The sequence below is a fragment of the Pleurodeles waltl genome, chromosome 10 (genome assembly GCF_031143425.1).
Source record: "Pleurodeles waltl isolate 20211129_DDA chromosome 10, aPleWal1.hap1.20221129, whole genome shotgun sequence".
Classification (NCBI taxonomy): domain Eukaryota; kingdom Metazoa; phylum Chordata; class Amphibia; order Caudata; family Salamandridae; genus Pleurodeles; species Pleurodeles waltl.
In genome coordinates this window covers 1,021,907,723-1,021,934,612 of record NC_090449.1, presented here as the reverse complement: position 1 = coordinate 1,021,934,612, position 26,890 = coordinate 1,021,907,723, and the positions used below count along the sequence as shown (strand labels likewise).

Here is a 26,890-nt window from a genome sequence, read left to right as displayed (position 1 = left end):
TAAAATGTACCCTTTCTCTTTCTTTCCCTGTTTTATAATCAGCAGGACGTTTTTGGGGCCCTTTGTTATATTTTCTGCAGGTTCTGGAGGGTCACTTAGGGCTTCAACCCACACCTCAACACAGAGGTATTTATCTGCTGCACCACAGCTTCCTTTTTCTTGCTCTGTCAGAGGGGCTGGGGCAGACTCATTCTTTACCAAACCTCCATTCACTGCATTTTTGACAAGTTGGGCCATTCTGTCTCCAATTGGTATGAATGAATCAGATTCTTTTCTAGGTATCAGCATAATTTTGATTTCTCCTTGGTAATCTGCAGCAATCACTCTCCCTAAAACCTGATCACTTTGCCATTCCTGTCCTGGTAACTTTCCTCTCCCCAACTGCTCTGTGACTGCTTGCATGACAGATTGCTTTTGTGCGTGCTGCACAGTTTTTATCAAATCTAGGGGAATGTGCATCCCTCTCATCTCTGCCCACCTGTAAGTGGCTTTTTCTCCCAGCTGTTCACATTTCTGGGGCACCCACTTAGCCATTCCCACTAAGGCAGAATTCTGGGTGAACACTTCTCTCTCTGAATTCTCTTTAACATCTGCAAGGAAATTGAACCAGTTAGGTGCAAGCCATGTGAAAAACCAAACAGCTAAACCATTGGCAATGAACCAAAAATCAGTGCAAAAATGACACATCTCACGTAGCTCTTGCTTTAAAATCTGACACACATTGTACAACGCTGTTCCTTCTCCTCTGCCAGAAAATAACATTTCAGTCAATAAATCATTAGTAAAACAAACATGCTTTTTATCTTCAGTGGACATGAATTCAAATGGTGCACACAATTTCACTAGTGACTCTTTTACCTGTGGTACTCTAGCCCTGTCTTGCAAGTACCAGATCCAGTGTATGATCCTAGCTAGGGGCACTCTTTTCTTCCCTTGTTCTTGAATTACATGTACATCAGTATTTTCCTCTTGCACTGCGCAGAAACCTAAAGTCTGCATTATTTCATTTGCCAAATCACAAGCGCGCAGCTGCATATTATTTTTCACAGTGACCATATACCAAAGTGTTACGATTTCACTCAAATGAGGGCTATTCTGTTTCCAAAAATCAAACAAGCTAATGAAACTCGGTGTCTCTTGCTTAGTGCAAACAGTAAGAAGCTTTAAAATCTTTCGTTTTACTTGCGCATTTTGCAAGGGTAACTCGTAAATCACATTCTGAGCTCTCTCGTTCTCGTCCGTGTTATCAGTTAAGGAATGCACTTTGACTGCCAAAAAACCTGGCTCACACGAGGCTCAGAGCAGCTGGAAGCTGTCTTAACCCCCTCATTACTGGAATGGGAAAAGAAAGATTCTTCTAAAACAGCATTTTTATAACTTTCAGCATTATCTTGAATTAATGTATTCTGGCTAATTTGCTCACGTAAATTCTCATTTTCATGTTCCAACTGCCTACATTTCTCCTGCATTTCTCTGTAAGCAGATAAAGGTATCCAAACCTTTCTGTCATCATTGCTTCCAAAAGGCACATTTTCTAAATATGCTTCATCACAACAAAAACTATTTCTCAAAGCACTATCAGGCAGTTTAGCTACACATGCATTTTCAAACATGGTCTGCCGTGCTTCTGTAATTCTCCAAACAACAGAAATCAATTCACAGTTTTTCATAGCACCATCGGGCAGTTTAGCTACACATGCATTTTCAAACATGGTCTGCCGTGCTTCTGTGATTCTCCAAACAACAGAAAAACAATTTCTGTAATTCTCCAAACAACAAAAACAATTACACTTTTAAAGTGTGCACGTAGAAATCTATTAATTCGTCAACACCCCTTAACCACCCCACTTCTGGTACCAAATGTAGTGCTTCTGACCTTATCTCGTTTTCAGCACTTACATAACATATCAAGAATGCACTTCTGAGTTCAAAGAAGACTTTTATTGTTGTTAATTCTTCCCCAACCGCAATTTCGTAAGTGACGAATTAGTAGATTTCAAGCACACGTTCAATGAAAACACAGTTTGCAATATACACAGCAGGTTATATTTATAAGATATTGAATGCAAAGCAAAACAAATACTTCACCGTGTGAGAAACCATTTACAGCTTCATCTTTCTAGGGTCTGCAAGCTGATGACTCCTGTCAGCTGCGAGAAAGAGATTTATCTACCCACACGGGATACTGGCAACTCGCGCCAAGTTCCAGTCCGAAGTCAGGCAGATTCGAATCTAATTCTCTGAAGCCCTGAGACATCCGTTACAAAGGTGTGCCCCCTCCTCTCAGACTCGGGAAAACTACGCAAGCCTTTGGAGATTGACCAGATCTCCTAGACTGCTCCTCTTCCCAGGCTCGAGCAGAGAGAAAAACACTCAATGTACCCTCTCTTATCAGGTCTAGTCTACTGTGAGAAGAAAACAGCTTGGTTCATCTTGTGCAAAAACACAGCTTGGAAAAATACAGCTTGGATTCTCAACTGCAATGTCTAACTCCACGTTAAAGGCAATAGGCAGCTAACCTAAATATCAAATGCAATGTCTAATGTCATGTCAAAGCCAATAGGCAGCTGAGCTGAATACAAAATGCAAGGTCTAATATCATGTCAAAGCCAATAGGCAGCTGAGCTGAATACAAAATGCAATGTCTAATATCATGTCAAAGCCAATAGGCAGCTAGACTGAATACAGCATGTCAAAGCCAATAGGCAGAATACAGAATGTAATGGCTAATGCAATGTCAAAGCCCATAGGCGGCTAAACTGAATACAGAAAGTAATGGCTAATGCCATGTCAAAGCCAATAGGCGGCTAAACTGAACAAAACATACAATGTGCTACTGGTGAACATTGAGCAACTAATATGCGCAGTGGTGAAACACAAAGTCATTGGTCAAACTCCATTAATGGCATGACAGGACCTTGCTGTCTCTAAAGCTAACTCACATTTGCAGTCAGCTGGTGCTGTCCCTGCCTTCTACTATCCTATGTCAACTTCAAACTAACAACTGTATTCTTGTTCACTAATGCACAGTCTTCTGAGACACACTCCAAAATTCTCCCTCCTTTTGAATGTCTGCCTGAAGAGGGGATTTTAAAGCTGAAGCTTAATGCCAGAGACAAGAGTTCACAATTTACATAGGCAAGGGAATCAGAGAGGTTAAGTAGGGATGGCATCTGGGTGAATATACTAAAACAGACACACTCCACATCCCAGCATCAAAGCAATTAAGTAACCTGAAACCACCAAACTTAGTTTTGAAATTTAAATATTCTCGGACAGTATTTATTTTTCCAAAAGACAGGTGAATAAAATGTTCTGTCCGAACTTTCTCAAAATCAAGGTTACCCACTGGCCTGGCTCAGCCCTTCAAGCACTATCCCCATGAAAATGTGATTTGGACCCCCCCCCCCAGATTAAAACTAGGGCCCCTTCTTAGAACTTGAGAAGGTGAACTCAGCATGATGTGTCTAGAGTGTTGCTGCACAACGTAGCAATCAAAGGGTCAAGATTGCCTGGGACTGAGAACCACATTTCAGTGCTTGCATGATTAAATAGAGGAACCCAAATTTGCAGTTCTAGATATGTGGCTGAATACCTAGAAGACGTAAATGAGTTCCTCCACAGTGTAAATTAGTTCCTGCACATGCAGAGAGAGTGGGACTCTGTCATAAACAGGCCCTATCATCTTGAAGAGCAAAGCTCATTCACAGATTGAGTTGACCTCTTTTTTTTTGCAGTTTTACATAGCATAAACTTGACCTGAAGTAATGGGGCACTTTACATGAGCACCAGTTAGATTACACATGGTCACATACGTTTTGTGGGCACCAGGAGATTAAGTGATTTGCCCAGGCTCACAGGAGGTTGAACTGACACTGAGACTCGAACTTCGTTCCCCAGTTCCATTGTCAGCTTCTCTGGTAGCAATGCCACAGCTGGGTCCCACCGTACATAGTGCTGAACAACTGCATAGATAGAACAGAGTTTATGCACAGACGGAGCTGAGCTCCTGCAGACATTCTGTTGAGCTCCTTTACAAACAGTTAATTTATTGCACTGACCCAGAGCAGAGTCCCTGTATACACAGAGCTCAGCCCCTGCACAGCATGAGTCATGTTGATACATAGATTGTGTTTAGCCAGTTCACAGGCAGAGTTCAACTCTTTCAATATTCATTAATACAATGTAAAATCTGAACTTCTGTGGGGAATGAGATACCAGTGACCAGCTTCTAATCTGCGGGAGTACCACAGGCCTCTCGACCAGGTTAGTGTCTGACATGGCTTGTCTCTGATTGTGAGTCCAGGGGAAAAGGTTGGAGAGATGATGAGAGTGAGAAGGACGGGATTGAGAAAAGTTATTGTAGAAAAAGAGTGACAAGATAAAGACTACAGACAGAGAAGAGCAAGAAGATGTGAGAGAATATAGAGGAAAGCAAGAGAGGAATGAGAAAAGGAAGGAGAAAGTGATTGAGATGGGAAAGAGGAGAGAAAGTGTGTGAAATGGGAAATGGTAGAATGAGTGCCGTGTGAACAAGCATCTAGCAGTGATATTAAGGCAAACTTTACTGCACATTTTGCCTATTACTTTACCCTGTTTTTCCCCAGATATCTAACTGTTGTGTGGGTGATGCCACTTCTTGTTTAGGATGTTCGTTTTGGATAACAGAACTTGTCTTTTGTTACAAACTGAGCACTGGGCAGGAGTGAAGGTGTTGCAGACATACGTACTCACTGGGCAGCCATGTTTTAGAAATCTAGAAGGTGGTATAATCACCTATGAATCTCTGTTTCACATGGGGCATGGAGCATCACCTTTTTGCATATTTTGGTGAGCTCGAGCTTTTAACAACGTATAAAAATAGACACTGACAAACCAATGGTAAACTATTTATTAGAAGGATCACTAATACATACCACAGGTACATCATGACATTGGCAGTATCACTAGAACAAAGATAGGTACTGTGCATGTGGCAGCAGGAGGTGCTGCCAAACACAGGAGCTACATAAAGGACAGCAATTGTGAAAGCTTCCCTGCAGAACAGGTAGAAGTCCAGCATCAGTAGAAACATATCCCTCTCCCAGAGAAAAGGAACACATAGGACAGAAGCAGTGCAAACTTCGATTGTTTATTGAACAGGTGCAACTTAGGTAACAGCAATGCAAGTTTCCCTTTCTTACAGAACATGTTTGTCCTGTACAGCAGCAATGCAAGCTGCACTACATATCGGCCCCTACAGGGCAAGCTTTCTTTCCTCACAGAACAGGTACCTCTTGACAGCACCGTTATGTTTCCCTTGTTCACAGTGGGTAGCAGCAGTGCACGCTCAACATCCAGTTAGAACAGACACAACATGACAGATGTTGTGCAAACTTTTAACACTGAAAGAACAGCTCTTTGGAGCAGGTGCTAAATCCTTTGAAATTGGTATATTGGTGAAATTGTGAGTGCTATCAACGTTCTCACTGCAGCGCATTCTGACAGTAGTTGTATAAAAAATATCTCATTTACTTAAGATGCTGTTAGAGATGCTTCAAAAGTTTTGTATTTCACACGGGTATCAACAGTACCTGGTTTGAAATAGGTAAGTAATACAGTTTCTGAATTATTGGCAAATATCTGTTTTAAAAATGGACACAGTACAATTTTCAGAACAGTTCCTGTGGGGAAGAAATGTTAGATTGTTTCACAGGTAAGTACAACACTTACAATTTCAGTCTCCGGGTTTTAGGAAGTCCATCGGTTGGGGTTCAAGTTAACCCCAAACACCCACCACCAGCACCAGGGGCCGATCGGTTGCAGAGGTCAAAGTTGAGCAAAGTTAACGTGGGCTTCTATGGTGACAGCGGGTACTCGGAATCAGGTCTGCCAGCAGGTAAGTACCCGCGACTTGGAGGGCAGACTAGGGGGGATTAGAAGAGCACTGAAGGGGCCACAAGTGAGCACCAAACACACACCGTCAGCGGCACTGGGGCAGCCGGGTGCAGGGTGGAAACAGGAAGTCGGGTCTTCAATGCTGGTCGATGAGGAGACCCCGGAGGTCACTCACAGGCTGCAGGCGAGGTCCAGGGGGTGTCTCAAGCACACCACCAGTCGGACAGGGAGGATGGCCGTCTGTTGATCGTTGTTGAACCGGGTGTCGGTTTCTCCAAGGCCTGGGGGCTGCGGGTGCAGTGGGTCCTTGGCGTCGAATATCTTCGTCCGGAGCTTTCGTGGTCAGGGGGGTCCTCAGGATTCCCTCTGCAGGCGTCGTCGTGTAGGGGTCAACCCAGGGTGAGTATTTGCTCGGAATCGCCTGGGGACACTCTCTGGCTGGGTGGACCACCTGGACACAGGCCATGGGTGTTGTGTGCAGAGTGGTCAGGACTCACGCTTCTGGGGTGAGATGGGAGTCCTCAGAAGAGGTTTCTTCTTCTTTTCTTCTTTAGACATCCTCTGTGATGCAGGCAGTCCTCTGGAGGTTTCTCAATGGTCGCTGGACCTGCAGGAGTCGTCGCCTTTCTTTTGCAGGTTCTTTGAAGCAGGAGAAGAGGCCGGTAGGGCTGGGGCTGAGTCAGTTGTTGTCTCCTTTCCTTCTCTACTGGGGTTTCAGCTAAGCAGTCCTTCTTCTTCTTCTTGTGAGGTCATCATGAATCTGGTGAGTTGGGTTCATGTAAGCCCTTAAATACAAGATTTTAGGGGCATTGCAGTTTCAGAGGGCAGTAGCCAATGGCTACTGTCCCTGAGGGTGGCTACACCCTCCTTGTGCCCACTTCCTTTGTGGGTGGGGGGCACATTCCTATCCCTATTGGTCCCTGTCCTCCAAACCAAGATGGAGGATTCTGCAGGAAGGTGGTCACTTCCGCTCTGGACACCTTAGGGGTGGTCCCAGCTGAAGTGGTCACTCCTCCTTGTTTTTCTTAAGTTTCCTGCCGAACTGGCTGCCAAAAGTGGGGGCTTGTCCAGGGGGTGGGCATCTCCACTAGCTGGAGTGCCATGGGGCACTGTAACACGAGGCCTGAGCCTTTGAGGCTCACCGCCAGGTGTTACAGTCCCTGCAGGGGGGAGGTGTGAAGCACCTCCACCCAGAACAGGTTTTGTTTCTGGTCTCAGAGGGCACAAAGGCCCTCACCCCATGGGGGTCAGAAACTCGTCTCTTAGTGGCAGGCTGGCACAGACCAGTCAGTCCTACACTAGAGGGTTGGGTAAAATACAGGGGGCATCTCTAAGATGCCCTTTGGGTGCATTTTGTAATATATCCAACACTGGCATCAGTGTGGGTTTATTGTGCTGAGAAGTTTGATACCAAACTTCCCAGTATTCAGTGAAGCCATTATGGAGCTGTGGAGTTTGTTTTTGACAAACTCCCCGACCATATACTTAATATGGCCACCACTGTACTTACAATGTCTAAGAATAGACTTGGACACTGTAGGGGGATATTGATCATGCAGCTATGCCCTCACCTGTGGTATAGTGCACCCTGCCTTAGGGCTGTAAGGCCTGCTAGAGGGGTGACTTACCTATGCCACAGGCAGTGTTTTGTGTGCATGGAACCCTGAGGGGGGTGCCATGTGGACTTTGCCATTTTCTCCCCACCAACGCACACAATCTGCAATGGCAGTGTGCATGTGTTAGGTGAGGGGTCCCTTAGGGAGGCACAACACATGCTGCAGCCCTTAGGGACCTTCCCTGGTCACAGGGCCTTTGGTACCACTGGTACCCTTTACAAGGGACTTATCTGTGTGCCAGGGGCGGGCCAATTGTGGAAACAATGGTACGTTTTTAGGGAAAGAACACTGGTGCTGGGGGGCTGGTTAGCAGGACCCCAGCACACTCTGTCAAGTTAGCATCAATATCAGGCAAAAAGTGGGGGGGTAACTTCAACAAGTGCCAGTTTCCTACACACACAAATTTACAGTAATAATAAGTATCTATTTATATGTTTAGGCACTAGAATCAGTACAATCAGGTAAGTATGTTTTGAAAGAAAAATATTTGTAGATTTCATAAGTCGACACTTTAGTGGCATTTTCAGATGCGGCAATGTTATCCTACAGAGAGAAGAAGAAGTACTGCATTCAGGTATAATATAGTGACTAAGGAGGCCAATCGCTTGGACTTTAGGTAAGTATTGGGCAAGGTTCAGGACCACGCGAACAGGTCACACCGGGCGGTACTGGAGCAGTCAGGTGCAGAGGAGTAGTGTAGCATAGGGTGCCCAATGTTACTTAGTGGGGATCAGTCCAGTGCAAAAGATGCTGCAGGTGAGGACTGGGTTCCAATCTTGAGATGTCTGGGGAGATGGAGACACCTCGGATCCTCTTCTGCACGAGTCAGGGGCGATGGGTGCAGAGCTGTCTTGAGGCAATGGGTTTTCTTCTCATGAGCACTCCCTGTTGAGGGGGACTGCGTGTAGAGGCTGTGGGTGACATTCCAGGTGAGCTTTGTCTCTGTATGGTGGGGGAACCACACTAGCACTTTTGGTCCACTTCAACTCAGGCTGTGCAGCATGAGTGCAGTGGTGCTTTCAGGTGTCGAGTTTTTGGCGGTTCTGAGTCCTCTGTTTGTCTTGGGGTGCCTCCAAGATGTAAGGAAGCCGTTCCGCTGCTGGTGCCAGCAGCTCCCCTAAATACTGCATTTAAGGACATTGTCATGAATGTAGGGTGGTATCCAATAGGCTACTTACCCCTGGGGTCACTACACCCCCCATATGACCACAGGGCATAACCTTGTCCCAGAGTTTCTAAATCTTCCAATGCCAAGATGGCAGATTTCTAAATGCTGTGTCCATATCAAGCAACGCAACTTAGGGGTAAGGCTGACCTATAAGGTGGACGCACATCTCTGAATACTAAATTTCCCACCTACCCAGGTGCCAAAGGGCCCTGGCGTGGGGGCAGCCACTCTCCTTTGAGTGAAGCCAGATCTTCATACCAAGGTTGGAATGCAGATTCGCAGGTCATCCTGGTGGATGGGGAATGCAATCACCTCTTCTTGTTTTCACTTTTAGCTGCACCAAGACACCCAGCCTCCAAAGGCAGTCTGCAAGTGCTAGGTGAGGGGCCCCTGAGGGTGGCACAATACATTCTGCAGCCCTTGGGGACCCTTTCTGGTGCCCATGCCCTGGGTACCAGGGGTACCATTTACTAGGGACTCACAGGGGGGGCAAAGGTATTGCTGATTGGAGAACAACTGCACAGTTTAGGGAAATGGATCTGGCACTGGGGACCTTGTTAGCAGGAACACAGTGCACTTTCAGTCACAATTGCACCAAATACTAGGCAAAAAGTGGGGGTGACCATGACAAAAAGGGACACTTGCCTACAACAACTCCTGCTTTTTCATATCTTGGAGCCCTGCTGCTGTTGCTTATTCTTACTTTCAGTGCCTGTATGTCTTAATGATGCTATGTCCTGTAGCTCATGCTCTTGTCACTGCTGCTATCAGATACTGTCAGCTTCTGCTGCTGTCACTCTGAATGCTGCTGTCAATGGATATAACCCATACTAGTGCCCTGGCTCTTCAGGCTTCATGAACAATGCTGGCATCCACTAGTGATTCAGCTGTCAGTCCTTCTGCTATCTCCTCTCCGGGCTTGATTGCAGCAAGCAAACCCTAAATTGAGGGGATAGATCTGTGAATAATGAAGCCTGTGAGAGCAGGTCAACTTCAAGGGTGCAGGAAGAGGGATTTCCTTCAGCAGCCTCAGGCTTCAATCATGGTTGCCTCAGCAGGCAAGAGATCTAAGCACTCTGCTAGATTGCTAGCTATACCTTTGATCATCCTGTGAGAGATCATAAGGCATCTGTTCAGGTGGAGGAACAGGAGCTCGTCACTGGCTGGTGGTGCAGGTGTTGTCCTCCAGCTGTGAGGGGGCAGCAGGTTCATGAGTATTCTGACACCCGTTCCACATTCAAGCTGTATGCCCAGGTCTCCCTTTGGTTATCCTCAGATCCCTCAATCTAGCCCTGCACCGGTGTCTTGTGCTGTGGATGCTCACCATAAGAGGTAATGTCATTTTTACACAGCTTCAGCTCTTTCATAGATATGACTGACAACATTATTTACAATCATGGATTTCTGGCGCAGCATGTGTACATTTAAATTTTGGCATCTTTAACCATCCCTCTTTTATTGGGACAAAAAGATAACGTGTCAGATTGCAACTTTGCCCTAGGCATGTGTCTATATATTTTTTTAAAGATATTTAACCTGCAACTCACAAACAGAAACTAGCTTTACTAGCAGTAATCTGCAACATTTTGCACTTTCATGTCACAGCAGTGCATAGCCATGTCGAGTAAGCACTGAAGGGCCAAAGACTGAAAATAAGATTAATCAACCCCTTGTACACTATTTTACAATAATACCACAGTACAAAAAAAGAGATGTACGCGTCACCTGAACCACAATCTCACTTCCACCCGGATGGGCAGACTGGAAATATATCACTGTTAATATATCATTACATCGTTGAGAAATAAGTACATATTTATGTTAAATACCAAGTTACACTTCAACCCATCGTGTATGTGCACATAGACAAACCTGGACCTTAAACTACAATATATTTAAGGTGCGACTCCTGTATAATACCTACATGCCTCCATATTTTGCATTGTGTCTACTCACCAGACAGCATGGGGACCACAGATAATGCCTATGGAAAAATATCAAAAGAATATGGGGGTCATTCTGACCCCCGCGGGCGGCGGAAGCCGCCAGAAGACCGTACTGCGGTCAAAAGACCGCGGCGATCATTATGACTTTCCCGCTGGGCGGGCGTGCGACCGCCAAAAGGCCGCCCGCCCGCCCAGCGGGAAAGCCCCAGCAACGATGAAGCCGGCTCCGAATGGAGCCGGCGGAGTTGCTGGTGTGCGACAGGTGCAGTGGCACCCGTCGCGATTTTCAGTGTCTGCTAGGCAGACACTGAAAATCAATGTGGGGCCCTTTTAGGGGGCCCCTGCAGTGCCCATGCCATTGGAATGGGCACTGCAGGGGCCCCCAGGGGCCCCACGACACCCGTTCCCGCCAGCCTGGTTCTGGCGGTGAAAACCGCCAGAACCAGGCTGGCGGATAGGGGGTCGGAATCCCCATGGCGGCGCTGCTTGCAGCGCCGCCGTGGAGGATTTATAGGGGCAGGGGAAAACCGGCGGGAAACCGCCGGTTTCCCTTTTCTGACCGCGGCTTTACCGCCGCGGTCAGAATTGCCCTTGATGCACCGCCAGCCTGTTGGCGGTGCATCCTCCAACCCCGGCCCTGGCGGTCCATGACCGCCAGGGTCGGAATGACCCCCTATGTGTTCAGAAGGATTTGCGAAGGTGAACCTTTGGAGCATTTTCAACTCTTAACCTTTTTTTGAATGTTTTATTACACCAACCGAGGAAGAAGACGGGGTGTAGTGACTAAGTTAAATTGGGAACCTGGCTTGGAATCCAGCTTAGATCTTGTCTGAAAAGAGTGCGTGTCTGAGTAAATCACTTAATCTGTGATGATGTTGTAATTGTGTGTTATTCAAAGATTTAGGCCCCCACTTGCTATATGAAGTCTTGCTTCATCTCCATCACTCCCCATAATATACAACACTCTGTTGCTCCCCAGCTAAATTTGCGCTATAACAATATAAACTGCGTCATATTTTTACGTTGTGAAGTTATTGTGCTTATTCCACTCTGTGAATGCCCCTTCCTTTTGGACTCTTTCTGAACAGCCCTCATTTTGACATCCGCATAGAAGCCGTATACAGTTTTTTTTTTTTATCCTAGTACATGTGCCACACATTCAATAGCGCTCATATAAGTCTCCTTCTCAATGTCCGAGAGAACACTTTCTTGTTTTTATCAGAGAACCCCTCAAAGACATATTTTTGTTCCTTGAAGCATTTTGATTGTGTGTTTCATGTTGCATTCAGCAAGAAAAGACAGGCTTTCTTTTCTGTGTGTCAGACATGCACATAGGCACACGGTTTGTTGGTGCGAAACATCTTGCAGACATCTGATACTCGCAGGTGTGGTGGATACTCTAGAAGCTTCAGCAGTGCTTAGTGTCTGAATAGAAATTATGTGCAAAGCCAGTACATCTGGCCTTAATGTGTTGATGCGTGAAAATACAGGCACGCATGAATGCTGTTTGCATGGGTTAGCAAATTCAAGGCATACCTTTTGGCAAAGTGTGCTCTTATACTGGCTCTGAGAGTGTCTCTTCCCGCATTATGGGAAGTGGCAGCACACCGCTGCCGCTTGACGTGCTAGCCCCCCCGAAGTTTGTGTCTAGTTGTGCCCCTGCATACAAATGCCTATGGAATGACGTGGGTGGACAGGTGCAAGCATTCCCGTCACTGCAGGTTTTTTTTATGATGTTTGACAGCATGGTAAAATAGCATTGGCAAATCCAATTAGTGAGGCTTATTGGCTTTCCCAATGCTTTTTTGTTGTGTCGTATAGTTCAACCTGTACCTTATACTGAAAAAAGCATAAATGTGTTGAGGCGAGATCTGGTCTCTCTCAAACAGGGCCACTGGAATTATGCGATTCCGTGGCCATGGCGATTCTAGCGTAATCATGGATTTGCCACATAATTCATCATCTGCTGCATAATCTGCATATTTTACAAAAAAAGTTTCTAGCTGAAACAGATCAGAAGTTACTAAAAATATGGTAACTCTGGTTCATGCGCAGCAGAAAGCTTTTTGCAAAGGTTGAGTGATCATCTTTCAGTTTTCGGTGTGAGATTGATACTAATTAAGGTGAACTCTTTTCTCAGACACTGTTAATAAATGTAAAAATGACAAATTAATGAAGTAATACTATCTCAAAATGTGCCACATAATTTGCCTTTGCTTGCCGCATAATGGAGTCAACCGTGAGGCATAATTTGGTTCTCCTTTGCCGCATAAGTGATCCTGGTCTCAGGGAGACAAGTGACCGGCTCTGAGGCCTTTTGCCTTTCCTCACCACTTCTTCCGGAGGAAGCCCGTCGGGGGTTGCCAAGTTCAGTTCCCTCTTTAGTCTCCCCTACAGTGGTGGATACATGCGCCCCCCCACTCGTAGCCCTGAAGCTGTAATAAAAACTCTTAAACTTCATGAACACTCGAGGTTTCAGTCCCTTTCGGTGGAGTAAGTTCGCGCGCAGTTAATAAACAGTCACACAGCAGAGGGGGGCGGTGAAGGGTGGCTACCCCCCCCCCCTCCCCCCCCCCCCCTTTCTAGCAACCCCGATCGCTGGGGACTTCGCGGAAAGGGAGGGGTCAGTTGTTTTCCTGCCAAGTCTACTGCGGCTTCTTTTTTTTACCCTTTTTGTCGGAAGCGCCACCCTGGGAAATAAATGCTTGCATTTTCCTGTCGTAAAAAAAAAACGGCATGTGGGCTCGCTGCCTCCTAATGTGTTCTGCTTTCTCATTTGATTCTCTTGCAGAGGCTGGTTCGGGACGTCTCCCGGGCACGGTCCTGCGTCGCCCCGCCAGGAAGGCTGCGATCCTCTGGAGATGAGCGGTGCACGGGTCAGGCTTGGCTTCATGTACCATGGAAGGTCCAGGCGGTAGGGCCAAACCCAACGCCCGCCCGGACCCCCACCGTTCGCGGCCGGGGTCCTACGTCCAGCTGCTGAAGGTGAACCGGGAACGCCTGGTCAGCCAAGTCAAGAACGCGCAGTGTCTGCTCGACAACCTGATCCAGAATGAGTACTTCTCCAACGAGGATGCTGAGATCGCCTCCCAGTTCCACACCCGAGCAGACAAGGTACCCTCGCTATTCTGGCTAACTTGCATTTGTCTGAGTGGATTGAAAGTCACTGATTAACCAACCTTTTGGCTTACTAAGCATTCTCTGCCATGAACGTGAATTCACCCCAAGGCCAGGGCTAGCGGAAGTGACATCATACGCCATTTGACTTTTACGTTCACTCGCACACGTGCTTACACATACACTCAAAATTACACATATTCACACTTTCTTTCTCTTTCATACCAGTGCTTAATTTGTACAATATTAAGTGCCAAGGACCAAGGTTTTACTCGCTGGTTCATTGTAGCTGGCATAACGCACATCACATTAAATTAGCAAGGTTAAGTTCAGTTTTATCATTTGTATAGCATGTATTAAATAACTTTATGCTCAACTTGCTTAAAGATGCCCACATATTGCCACCCTGTAGTTGTTCTCCATAAATATGTGCCAGTGTCTACAAGTAAGCACCGGAAAACACCAGCACAAGTTAAGCACTGACATAAACATACTCTCACCTGTAGGCATTCAAGCCAAATACATTTAAGAGCATTTTTACTTAGCTTTGCTGACAGGGAGGGCCAGTTTCAGCTAACTGTACTCCATTTATTGCACTAATAATGAGTAATATCATTATATTCACTATTAATATAATACAAAAATGACTAAAAACAAAGAGACTGGATGTCTATAAAGGTGAGTTGCTTCTGTGTTCCTGGCACTGATTTTGCTACCTCTGAGGCAATAGGTTGCTATTACAGTGCCTGAGGTCAGTAGGGGCAAGCCAGGGGGGTCGTACCTCCCCTGGCAACCCTTAAATGATGCCCATGTCCTCTCCTTACAGCCTGCTTATCTGTGTTGGTCTTTCTAACCAACACTTCTCCAATGAGTAGCTCATGAGCTACTGGTTCCTCTCCAGCTGCCTGTAAGTAGCTCTCTTGTGTGCTGCCTAGTCTATTAAATTACAAGTTTTTGCTTGGTTCAATTAATATAAGTATTCAACACGAAAATATGCATATTTTCAGAACTCATAAGCTGATGTTTGAAGAAAAATAGCTGAATTTCCATGTTGTAGTTAGAGCTGATATTTCAGTGATAAATAATGTCGGGGAGACTTACTTCTAATAGTGTTACCTTGATACTGGTGAACTGAATCATGACAGGTACGTCTTACCCACAAAGAAGCTTTCCACACTGGCAAGCCCTTTTTAGGTCAAAGCCTACTCTGGTTTGCTAGCAAAATCTTGGGGATGCTCAGAAAGCTTCCCTGGGAATGCATTCCACCCATCGCTTACCCTTGGCTTTGTGGTTTGTAACGTATACTGCTCGCTTTCTATTTTCTGGCTCAATTTGTTATAGACTGGCCAGCTTGAGTTTGTCCCTTCCCTTGCCCAAACCCTGTTTGCTGTATTCTCCCACCAGTATTGGATTTCTGTAAACAAGCCTTTAAATCTTGTTCTTCTATTGTAACAGTTCCTGTGCATTCAAAGATAGAGATCAAATGTCAGGCTCTGTTTTTCAGGGAGCTTGCTGTTTACTTTTCTTTCTTAGACTTCAAAGTGAGAGAATTTATGTGACAATCATGCTGGCTACTGGGAAGTGCTTGAGGAAAGTTGTGCAATGTTATGCTTTTCTAGTTCACAACAAAATGTAAATGTCTAAGTGAAATATGCGGGTATTTCAGAATATATCAGAGTTAGGGATGCACAAACTAAGCACTTTTTCTTGTAATTCTGAAGTGTGGTGTAACCAAATAGTTTAATATGATCAAAACAAATCAATACACTAGGTGATGACATTTCCACATATAATCGTTTGTGCGCTGCATACTTTTTTCAGTAAAATTGTATGTCTGTACCAATGCAATTGTCATTTCCGTACATTTGTTTGTAATGGCAGTGTGCTACCACACCATGCATATTCCACTCTACTCCACTCCACTGTACTCTGCACCACCACACGCCTCTCCGCACTGCATCACTACACACTACTCTGCCCCACTCCAGTCTATGCCCCTTCACTCTACGCCTATTACTCTACACCACTCTACTCTATGCAAATGCACTTTACCCTAAACTACTGTACTATGCACCACTGCACTCTGTCACTCCACTCTACACCACTCCACTCTGTCAGTCTACTCTACTCTACAATACTGCACTGTATGACACTGCGTTCTATGCCAGTGCACTCTACTCTGTACCACACCACTCTGCACCAGTGCACTATATGCCAATCCACTTAATGCCACTTTAATCTGCTGTACACTACTGTACTCTATTGTGCACCACTTCTCTCCACTCTGAAACTATCTACTGTATGCCACTGCACATTATGCCACTGCACTCCACTGCAGTCTGTGCTACTCCACTTTGTGGCAATCCACTCTGCGCCAGTCCACTCTACTGTGCAGCACTCCACACTACGCCACTCAATGCCCCTACACACTGTCACTGCGCTTTACTCTGCATCACTCAAGCCTATGCCACTTCACTCTATGCTTCTCTACTCTACACCAGTCTACTCTATACAAATGCACTCTACCCCACACGACTCTACTATGCACTACTGCACTCTTCACCATTGTACTCAACCCCATTCTACTCTGTGCCACTTCACTCTATGCCACTCTATTCTACAGCACTGCACTCTATTCCAGTGCACTCTACTTTGTACCACTCAACACCAGTGCATTCCATGCCAATGTAATCTACTCTGCACTCTATGCTAGGCACCACTCCACTCTACTCTGAAACAATCCCCTCTATGCCACTGCACTCTATGCCACTCTACTCTACAGCACTTCACTCTATACCAGTGCACTGTACTCTATACCACTCCACGCCAGTGCACTCTGTGCCAATGTAATCTACTCTGCACTCTATGCTAGGCACCACTCCACTCTACTCTGAAACAAACCACTCTATGCCACTGCACTCTATGCCACTTTACAGCACTGCAATCTATACCAGTGCACTCTACTCTGTACCACTCCACGCCAGTGCACTCCATGCCAATGTAATCTACTCTGCACTCTATGCTAGGCACCACTCCACTCTACTCTGAAACAATCCACTCTATGCCACACACTCTATGCCACTGCACTCTGTATCAATGCACTCTACTCTGTACCACTCCACGCCAGTGCACTCCATGCCAATGTAATCTACTCTGCACTCTATGCTAGGCACCACTCCACTCTACTCTGAAACAATCCACTCTATGCCACTGCACTCTATGCCACTGCACTCCATCCCACTCTACTCTACAGCACTGCACTCTATACCAATGCACTCTACTCTGTACCACTCCACGCCAGTGCACTCTATGCCAATGTAATCTACTCTGCACTCTATACTAGGCACCACTCCACTCTACTCTGAAACAATCCACTCAATGCCACTGCACTCTATGCCACTGCACTCTATGCCACTCTACTCTACAGCACTGCACTCTATACCAGTGCACTGTACTCTGTACCACTCCACGCCAGTGCACTCTGTGCCAATGTAATCTACTCTGCCCTCTATGCTAGGCACCACTCCACTCTACTCTGAAACAAACCACTCTATGCCACCTCACTCTATGCCACTCTACTCTACAGCACTGCACTCTGTACCAATGCACTCTACTCTGTACCACTCCACGCCAGTGAACTCTGTGCCAATGTAATCTACTCTGTCTCTCTGTGCTAGGCACCACTCCACTCTACTCTGAAAGAAACCACTCTATGCCACTGCACTCTATGCCACTCTACTCTACAGCACTCCACACCAATGCCCTCTACTCTGTACCACTCCACGCCAGTGCACTCCGTGCCATTGTAATCTACTGTGCACTGTATGCTAGGCACCACTCCACTCTACTCTGAAACAAACCACTCTATGCCACTGCACTCTATGCCACTCTACTCTACAGCACTCCACTCTATACCAATGCACTCTACTCTGTACCACTCCACGCCAGTGCACTCCATGCCAATGTAATCTACTCTGCACTCTATGCTAGGCACCACTCCACTCTACTCTGAAAAAATCCGCTCTATGCCACACACTTTATGCCACTGCACTCTACAGCACTGCACTCTATACCAGTGCACTGTACTCTGTACCCCTCCACGCCAGTGCACTCTATGCCAATGTAATCTACTCTGCACTCTATGCTAGGCACCACTCCACTCTACTCTGAAACAATCCACTCTATTCCACTGCACTCTGTGCCACTCTACTCTACAGCACTGCGCTCTATACCAGTGCACTGTACTCTGTACCACTCCACGCCAGTGCACTCTGTGCCAATGTAATCTACTCTGCACTCTATGCTAGGCACCATCCACTCTACTCTGAAACAATACACTCTGTGCCACGCACTTTATGCCACTGCACTCTGTACCAATGCACTCTACTCTGTACCCCTCCACGCCAGTGCACTCTATGCCAGTGTAATCTACTCTGCACTCTATGCTAGGCACCACTCCACTCTACTCTGAAACAAACCACTCTCTGCCACTGCACTCTATGCCACTCTACTCTACAGTACTGCACTCTGTACCAGTGCACTCTACTCTGTACCACTCCACGCCAGTGCACTCTATGCCAATGTAATCTACTCTGCACTCTATGCTAGGCACCACTCCACTCTACTCTGAAACAATCCACTCTATTCCACTGCACTCTGTGCCACTCTACTCTACAGCACTGCGCTCTATACCAGTGCACTGTACTCTGTACCACTCCACGCCAGTGCACTCTGTGCCAATGTAATCTACTCTGCACTCTATGCTAGGCACCACTCTACTCTACTCTGAAACAAACCACTCTATGCCACTGCACTCTATGGCACTGCACTCTATGCCACTCTACTCTACAGCACTGCACTCTACACCAATGCACACTACTCTGTACCACTCCACTCCAGTGCACTCCATGCCAATGTAATCTACTCTGCACTCTATGCTAGGCATCACTCCACTCTACTCTGAAACAATACACTCTGTGCCACACACTTTATGCCACTGCACTCTATGCCAAAGCACTCTGTACCAATGCACTCTACTCTGTACCCCTCCACGCCAGTGCACTCTATGCCAGTGTAATCTACTCTGCACTCTATGCTAGGCACCACTCCACGCTACTCAAACAATCCACTCTATGCTACTGCACCCTATGCCACTCTACTCTACAGCACTGCACTCTATACCAATGCACTCTACTCTGTACCACTCCACGCCAGTGCACTCTATGCCAATATAATCTACTCTGCACTCTATGCTAGGCACCACTCCACTTTACTCTGAAACAATCCACTCTATGCCACACGCTTTATGCCACTGCACCCTATGCCACTGCACTCTGCCACTGCACCTTATGTAATTGCCATCAGTACCACTCCACTTTGCTCCACTGCACTCTACTTTGCATCACTGCGTTCTATGCCAATGCACTCAATCCCACTTTACTCAAAACCAGTGCACTGCACACCACTGTACTCTACGCCAATCTACTCTGCACCACTGCACTCTGCTCAACTATATTCTAGTCTGCAACACTTTATGCCACTGCATTCTAAGCCATTGTTCTCTACATCACTGCACTCTACGCCACTCTATTCTACTTTTCACCACTGTGCTCTACGCCACTGCTCTCTATGCCACTCTGCTCTGCACAAGTCTACACCACTTCACTCCACACCCATCCAGTCTATGCCTCTCAATGTACACCGCTGTACTCTACGATATTCTACTCTACAACACTGCACTCACTGCCACTGAACACTGTGCCACTACACCCTACGCTGCACCACTCTATGCCACTCTACACCACTGCCCTCTACACCACTCTACTCGAAACCTCTGCATTCAATGCCAATGCACAAAACACCACTTAACTCGAAACTAATGCACTCAGTGTCACTGCACTGTATGCCAACTACTCTGCATCACTGCACTCTGTGCCACCATACTCTACAACATGCTATGCCACTGTACACTATGCCACTGCAGGCTAAGCCACTCTATTCTGTTTTGGATCACTGTAATCTAAGCCACTGCACCCTACGCCACTGTACGCCATTGCGCACTAGGTCACTGCACTCTACGCCACTCTGTTCTACTCTGCACCACTGTACTGTATGCCACTGTACTCTGTGCCACTCAGTTCTGCACCATTACATTCTACGCCACTGTACTCTATGCCACTCTACTCGGCAAGACTGGACCTTTCTGCCACTGAACATGACGTCACTCCACTCTGCACCACTCCATGCTATGCCACTCTATACCATTTATCTCTACATAACTGCACTCTATGCCACTCTATCCTACTTTGCACCACTGTGCTCATCACCACTGCTTTCTGCAAAACTCTACTCTATGCCACTGCACTCCACAGTACTGCACTCTACTCTACACCACTCAACTCTACGCCAAACTACTGCACTCTATGCTAATGCACTCTATGCCACTACAGTCTGCGTCACTCCACACCACTCTAATCTATTCTGCACCACTGCACTCTGCACCACTCTTCTGTATGCCACTGCACTCTACGCCACTCTACTCCTCACCTCTGTACTCTACTGTGCACCACTCCACTTATCCTGAATCGCTCCACTCTACGCCACTTCGCTCTGTTCTGAAACAATCTACTCTACATCACTGCACTCAATGCCAATGTACTCTACACCACTTTACACAAAACCATTGCACTCTATGCTATTGCACCCTACACAATCTACTCTGCACCATTGTACTTTACACCAACTCACTCTAGGCCACTTTATTCCACTCTACGACACTACACTCTATGATAGTCTACTGTGACGCTGTACCCCATTCTGTGGCACTTCACTCTACAACACTCTAGCTCACTCTGCCACTCTACAACACTAATCCACTCTACGATGCTCTACCCAACTCCCTCCATGCCACTTTACTCTACTCCACTCTGTTCCACGACATACTACTCCATGCCTCCCTATACCCCTTCTCTCTGGCACTTTACGCCACTCCACTCTACACCAATTGACTCTACAATACTCTACTCCACTCTGTGATTCCACTCTCCTCCACTTTATAGCACTCCACTCTGTGACAATCTAGACCCCTCTACTCTACAACACTACTCCGCTCTATGCCCTTCTGCTCTAGGACATTCTACTCCCTCCACGACAAACCACAACACTAAGTGACACTCCATGACACTCGAGTTCACGCCACTCAACTCTACATCACCCCGCACCACACCACAACACTCCTTTCTAGTCCACTTTATGACAGTCCACTCCACACCACTCTCCTTCACCCCACTATCCTTTAGCCATGTTGAACAGCAGGCATGCTGATGCACAACATGGCTAAAACACATTGGCAATGCCAGTAGCTCTTGCATATGCAAAACCTATCTGCTTTGCCGATGCTTGTGTACATTACTGCTGGCAACAGTGCCTGATGACCTGAGGTGATCCCCATTAGCAATCTCGCATACGAGTGGCCACTAATGAACTCTTGTCTGATATGCTCACTGTTACAGCACTCATAATATTAGTAGGGCTTGACGATTTACATTGATCATGAGTAGCTCTTTTTACAAAAAAGGTTGGAGACCGCTTAACTTCAGCCAGGATGTGCCCTCAAATGTAGATCGAGTAAATACTCAGGCTCGGAATCTCTCAGTATCCAGTTGGTCCCAGATGTCTCTTGCATTCATCTTCGGAATGCTTTGTGGTTTTTCATGTAAACAAGGGAAACTTGGTGACAGAGTAGACACATGTCATATCTGTGCAGCCACATCAATGTGAATCAAAAAAGAGCTGAGATTGGTCCCAAAGCTAACACAGAAGAGAAGAGTTCCACAGATTAAGGCAGAACGAGACTGTGGTATCAGGAATGTGTGTGTGGGCAGTGGGATGTGGCAATGTGTGCCTTCTTGGAAGCTTCACAGGAATAATGTTCTTGGGCCCTGTAGCAGACCAGAACACAGAAGTAGGATGTTTTGCCACACAATTCCAAAGTGTTGTTGTGGAAGGTGGTCAGCCTGTTAACACCCCGACAGAGGGTGGCACTGGCTCCCTGTGGTATGGGGCAGGCATTCAACATATCCTTGGACTGCTTTGATTCCACATCTAGTCCTGCATAGCTGATTCCCTTGCCCATTGGACCTGCCCCTCAGGGTCAGAGAACATGGTGTGAAAAGAAGCTCAGGATGTCTCCCCAGGATGGGTTTTTGAAGGGGGCTTCATATGTTTGAAGTAGTGCTGTGTAAAATGTGTGTAATTTCTTTTTGCATAATTATAGGTAATTTAAGGGAAAATATACTAAATTGCAAGTAACTTTGCAAATATAAATCTGGCATTTGGCAATACATTTTTGCTTAAATGGTTTAGAAGACATTTCATGATTAAAAAGAAGTACAAATAACAAGCACCACGAACAGAAGCCACTTGCGTTCCAGTCATTCGCATTGTTCTCATGCGCTAATTCTTTTGCCAAAACAGTGCATAACTATGTGACATGGCATAATAGTGTAAATTCTGCAATTTTGCATAACAAGCATCATGCGAAATTGCAAGACAATACGCTGGCGTACCAGAAATTTCACCCTGGCCTAATTTGAAGACTACCACAAGGATGCTGCTAGAGAATATTCTTCTTTGACGAAGATGTCCTGATGAAAACTTCCACACATCTATTATATTTATAAAAAATAAAAAAAATCTTAATTTTTTAAAATTATTTTTCTAAGTGTGGGTGATTAGAGCAGTACAAGCCTGTATTTATACTCTCTCTTGCCTCCCTTTTATTGCTTGATTGTTCAACCACAAGTTGGTTGCATCCTGTTGAGCCAAGGCTTGTATCAGAAATCTGTGGTGCCTATGAAACACCTGATGCAGCATATTGGCCAATCAGTATCACTGCTGCCCTTTCCCACTTCTGGCTAAAGGCTATGCCACATTAACTTGGAACCATTCCTCGCTGTTTATTACACAGACCTTTGCCTTTATATTGATTTTTCATCAATCTGGTTTGGCCAGTGTGGATTTCCACATGGAATTTTCAGGGAGTTCCATGATATCATCCTCATGGTACAATGCTCAAGTTTTGAGCTCTATCCTGGTGACTGACAGTGCTTTAACTCTGCTTTTGTGCTGCAAGTGTGGTGTGTTTCTTAGTGGTTCACCTATAATGTTTGCTGTGAGTTCTTGTGGGGTTCACAGGAAAATTTGGAGATTTCTGCACTATGATTCTTAATGGACAGTCGTATAGGGTTCATGCAATCGAAGGAGAGTTGTAATCGAAGTGGAACCCATCCCGCAATAATCAGAACTCTATCCCACTAATCATGACACCCAAAAAATTTCAGAACTCCACAATTTACTCAGAAGGTTCTACTCCAGGTTGATCTTTCATAAAAAGGGACCTCACGCATTACCAGTTTTGTAGGGTATCAAAAAAAGGTAATTTGGACCACTCAGTAGGTGAGTTCAAAATCAGGGAAGAGTTAAAGGGTTTTATTACAGAAATCTCAAAATCGAGCGGTACAGACTAAATGCTGTGAAGGTTTAAAATGCAAAGTTAATAACAAATGATCATAAAATCAGAAATCATTCTAAGTTCCAAATTTGCAGCAAAATCAATTAAAGGTTGGATAGCTTCCCTATTACTATCTAAATCTCCTGAGTCACCCCAAAACCGCAGGGTTTTAATACACAATTCTTGCATAGAAAAATTAGCAAAAGCACAGATTCAGCATGGTATGATCCCATATAACAATTCTTATGCAAATCAGAATGATCCATGTCAGTGGCATTTTACATAAACACTATCCAATGTCTAAGAAAACACATTGCTTTTCAGAGTCAATGTCGCCGGAGATCTTTTGAACAAAATATGCAACATTAATCAGAGGCAATTCATGAACATGCAAAACTGAACTGGATTATGGAAACACAGAGGAAGAGTCCTTGAATGTTGCAGTCTATCTAGTACACTAAGGGGGTTATTACAACTTTGGAGGAGGTGTTAATCCGTCCCAAGAGTGACGGTAAAGTGACGGATATACCACCAGCCGTATTACGAGCCATTATATCCTATGGAACTCGTAATACGGCTGGTGGTATATCCATCACTTTACCGTCACTTTTGGGACGGATTAACACCTCCTCCAAAGTTGTAATAACCCCCTAATTGTTTTGTTACTAAACCATGGTATTCATCGCTACTAGAAAACATTACATTAACTGTCTTTGCTTCTTTGGAGAGGGAATATTTGCAAGGAAACCTGGTGGGAGGGGGTTAATGCTGGACTGGAAAACAGAGACAGAAACAGCATTCTCTTTATTCAGCATGATGTTTTCACTAAAAATATGGCACAGCAAAATCATGTTACTAACCACACTTCTAACCCTTATATTAAACTCATTTTAAGTACATTGATACATAATTCATCATTTACATATTGGGGTCACATAAAAATAATTCATTCTAAATGCCGTGACACAAAAAGCACCAACGCTTAAAAACTCTCACAGTGGCAACACGACAGTAGCATTTGGTAACATCCACTAGGAAATCCCTGAATGGATGCCTGCATACAGATATTCCCTGGGTTCTGTATCCATTTTTTGATTTCCCAAAGGAAGCTGAAGTGATAATTTTTCACAGGCAGTAAATTAAACCTGCAAAACACGAGCAACCTAGGTTGTTCTCAGAGTAAACATCAGAATCATTTTCCTAACCTCAGCACATTTAAGGCCTGATTACGATCTTGGAGGATGGGATACTCTGTCACAAAAGTGATGGATATTCCGTTCGCCTATTGCAAATTCCATAGGATACAATGAAACTTGTAATACGGCGGAAGGGATATTCCTCATGTTGGTGATGGAGTATCCCATCCACCAAGATTGTAATCAGGCCCTTAGGCAGAAAAGCCATTCCGCTGAAGTTCCAGCGGGTTTGTTGCCGCCAGTGTGGCAGCCTCCCCATCGGGCCATTACGAGTTTCCTTCTGGTTCAGCGGGCGGAAACTCAGTTTCCACCCCCTGGCCCAGCAGGGCACAGCCTACAGCATTGTCTCCGGCTCGCAATTGAGCCTGCCGCAGTGCTGTAGTGTGTAGGGTGAACATTGCGACGGGACTGGCCAGGGGGGTCTCTGCACTGCCCATGCTAATTGCATGGGCAGTGCAGAGGCCCCTCTGCACCCCATCTCCGCCAGCCGTTTCTTGGCGGAGCAACCGCCATGAACCCGTTACTGCTAGCACTGCCAGGCCAATGCTAAGTCGTAATCTGGCAGTCCAACCGTGGCGCTTCCGTCGCAGTCGTGATATGGCAGTGAGACCGCCGCATTGGCAATGACCCAACCGCTACCTTGACCCTGGCGGTCATTAGATCGCCAGCGTCGTAATGAGGTCCTTAGTCTTTTAAAGGTGGTCTGGCCTACAAGATGAATGAATCACAGTTATTCATTGTCAAGCCTCGTTTGTGAAACACTCAAGACCAGTTTCTGTCCTTGATCTTCTCCTGAGACTTTTGGAAAAATTATTTTCTGTTTTACCATTGAAATTGCTGTTTAGCTTCTCAACATGCTGACGATTAGGAGACCCTAGCCTTCAGATGTGCCTTCTTTCCTAGATACCATATCATTGGAAACTTGAATGCAGAAATTACCCAGATGAACACTTGGAATGTGGTAGTTTCCAGATTAAGGTTTACGCGCATTTGGAGTCCTCAAAGTATGAGTCTATACATTGTATTTTATTGTAATTGCATTTATATAGCTGTTACTGTCCCTGATGAGGCATTAAAGTGCTTTACGGCGAGAAGCACGCTTCTTCGTAACCCAAGGCTAGTTGTTAGTCCAGTGGAATTATTGGTTGTGAAACTTAGGGCCTGATTTAGGTCTCGGCGGAGGGAATACTCCATAAAAAACGTGACGGATATTCCGCATGACGATCTCCATAGGATAGAATAGGATCGTAATACGACGGACGGGATATCCCTCACGATTGTGATGGAATATTCCCCTCCGCCAAGATCTAAATCAGGCCCTTAATCTTGTGTGTTCAATAAAAACTTTCCATGCATTGGTGCACGTTGAGAAATATCATTTCCAAGGAGGACTTCTGGCAAAACAGGCTGCGTGAGTGCAAATTTGTGCCCATGGTTTCAGGAAGTAGGCACTGGCGCTAATTGTTTTGGACCGTAACTTAGGTTTTATCATTTCAGAAGAAATTGAGAGAGAAAGAGATAAAACAGTGAAAAAAGAGATAAGGCAGGGATAAAAAAAAACCTGGAACAGTAAGTTAAAGGGAAATGGATTCTAGGGTGAAGAAAGAAAGAGGCAAGAGTTGGAATCAAGGCAGGGCAGCCTTGGTATTTGCCAGTTTTCATCAGAGGTGGTGGTAGTGGCAAGCTCCTGAGAAAGAAATGGGGTCCCTGCCCATATTAATATTATTTCTGCTCTTAAATAAGCAGTTCCCTTGCTGCAAACTCAAATATGCTAACTCAGGGCAGAACCACACAGATTGAAGTAATTAAAAATAAAATGTCAAGGTAGCATAATGCATTTATTTTGGAAGTAGTGCAGAACTTCACTTTAGATGATTTTCAAATATCTTATCAAACATTTGAGAGCTAGCAATCCATGCATTTTTTGTACGCAAACAGAGATGCCATTTACAGCAATAGCATCTGGGAAAAGAAGCTTACCAGTGCCAGATACGCATTCCTCATAGAGCCCCCCACTAAAAACACACAACTCCTCTCCCCAGTTGTACAGCTGAAGATGTCTGTGAAGATGTAGGCACTGGGATTCTACTGTAAACTTGGTCCACATTGTTTTGGCGTTTAAGGATGGACTGAACTGCGCTGCTCATCATTAACAGATGCAGAGAGATGATGCCTTGTAAAGCAGATGCCCGCAAGGGGCGGAAGCCTTCTCAATCGAGGCTGACAAAATAGTCAATATTATTTTAAAAGGCTGATGTGTGTGCCTGCTGCCAGGATTAAGCGCCTAGTATCAGACGTGTCCCAAAACGTTTTTCTGCACGCTACTGTGAGCTATAAAAACACATGATCTGGTCTGGTTTTCCAGGTGGACGCTAGGATTTGTAGGGCCCAGTAAATTCAAGCTTGGGGACATTCCACAGGCGGGGGTCACTGAGAGAAGCCGGACCACAGCGGTTTGC

The 26,890-nt window shown here is 45.6% G+C and overlaps 1 protein-coding gene across 2 annotated transcripts in view; it reads left to right on the top strand.

Annotated features, from left to right (window-relative positions):
• The window catches only part of NOD1 (nucleotide binding oligomerization domain containing 1), a 270,155-nt gene that overhangs the window by 126,723 nt on the left and 116,542 nt on the right, over positions 1 to 26,890 (top strand). For both annotated transcript variants that reach the window (XM_069211945.1, XM_069211943.1), the window contains exon 2: positions 13,399 to 13,721. In XM_069211945.1, the coding sequence (XP_069068046.1) occupies positions 13,506 to 13,721 (216 nt within the window). In that variant the 5' untranslated portion in view covers positions 13,399 to 13,505. The remainder of the gene's footprint in view (positions 1 to 13,398; positions 13,722 to 26,890) is intronic.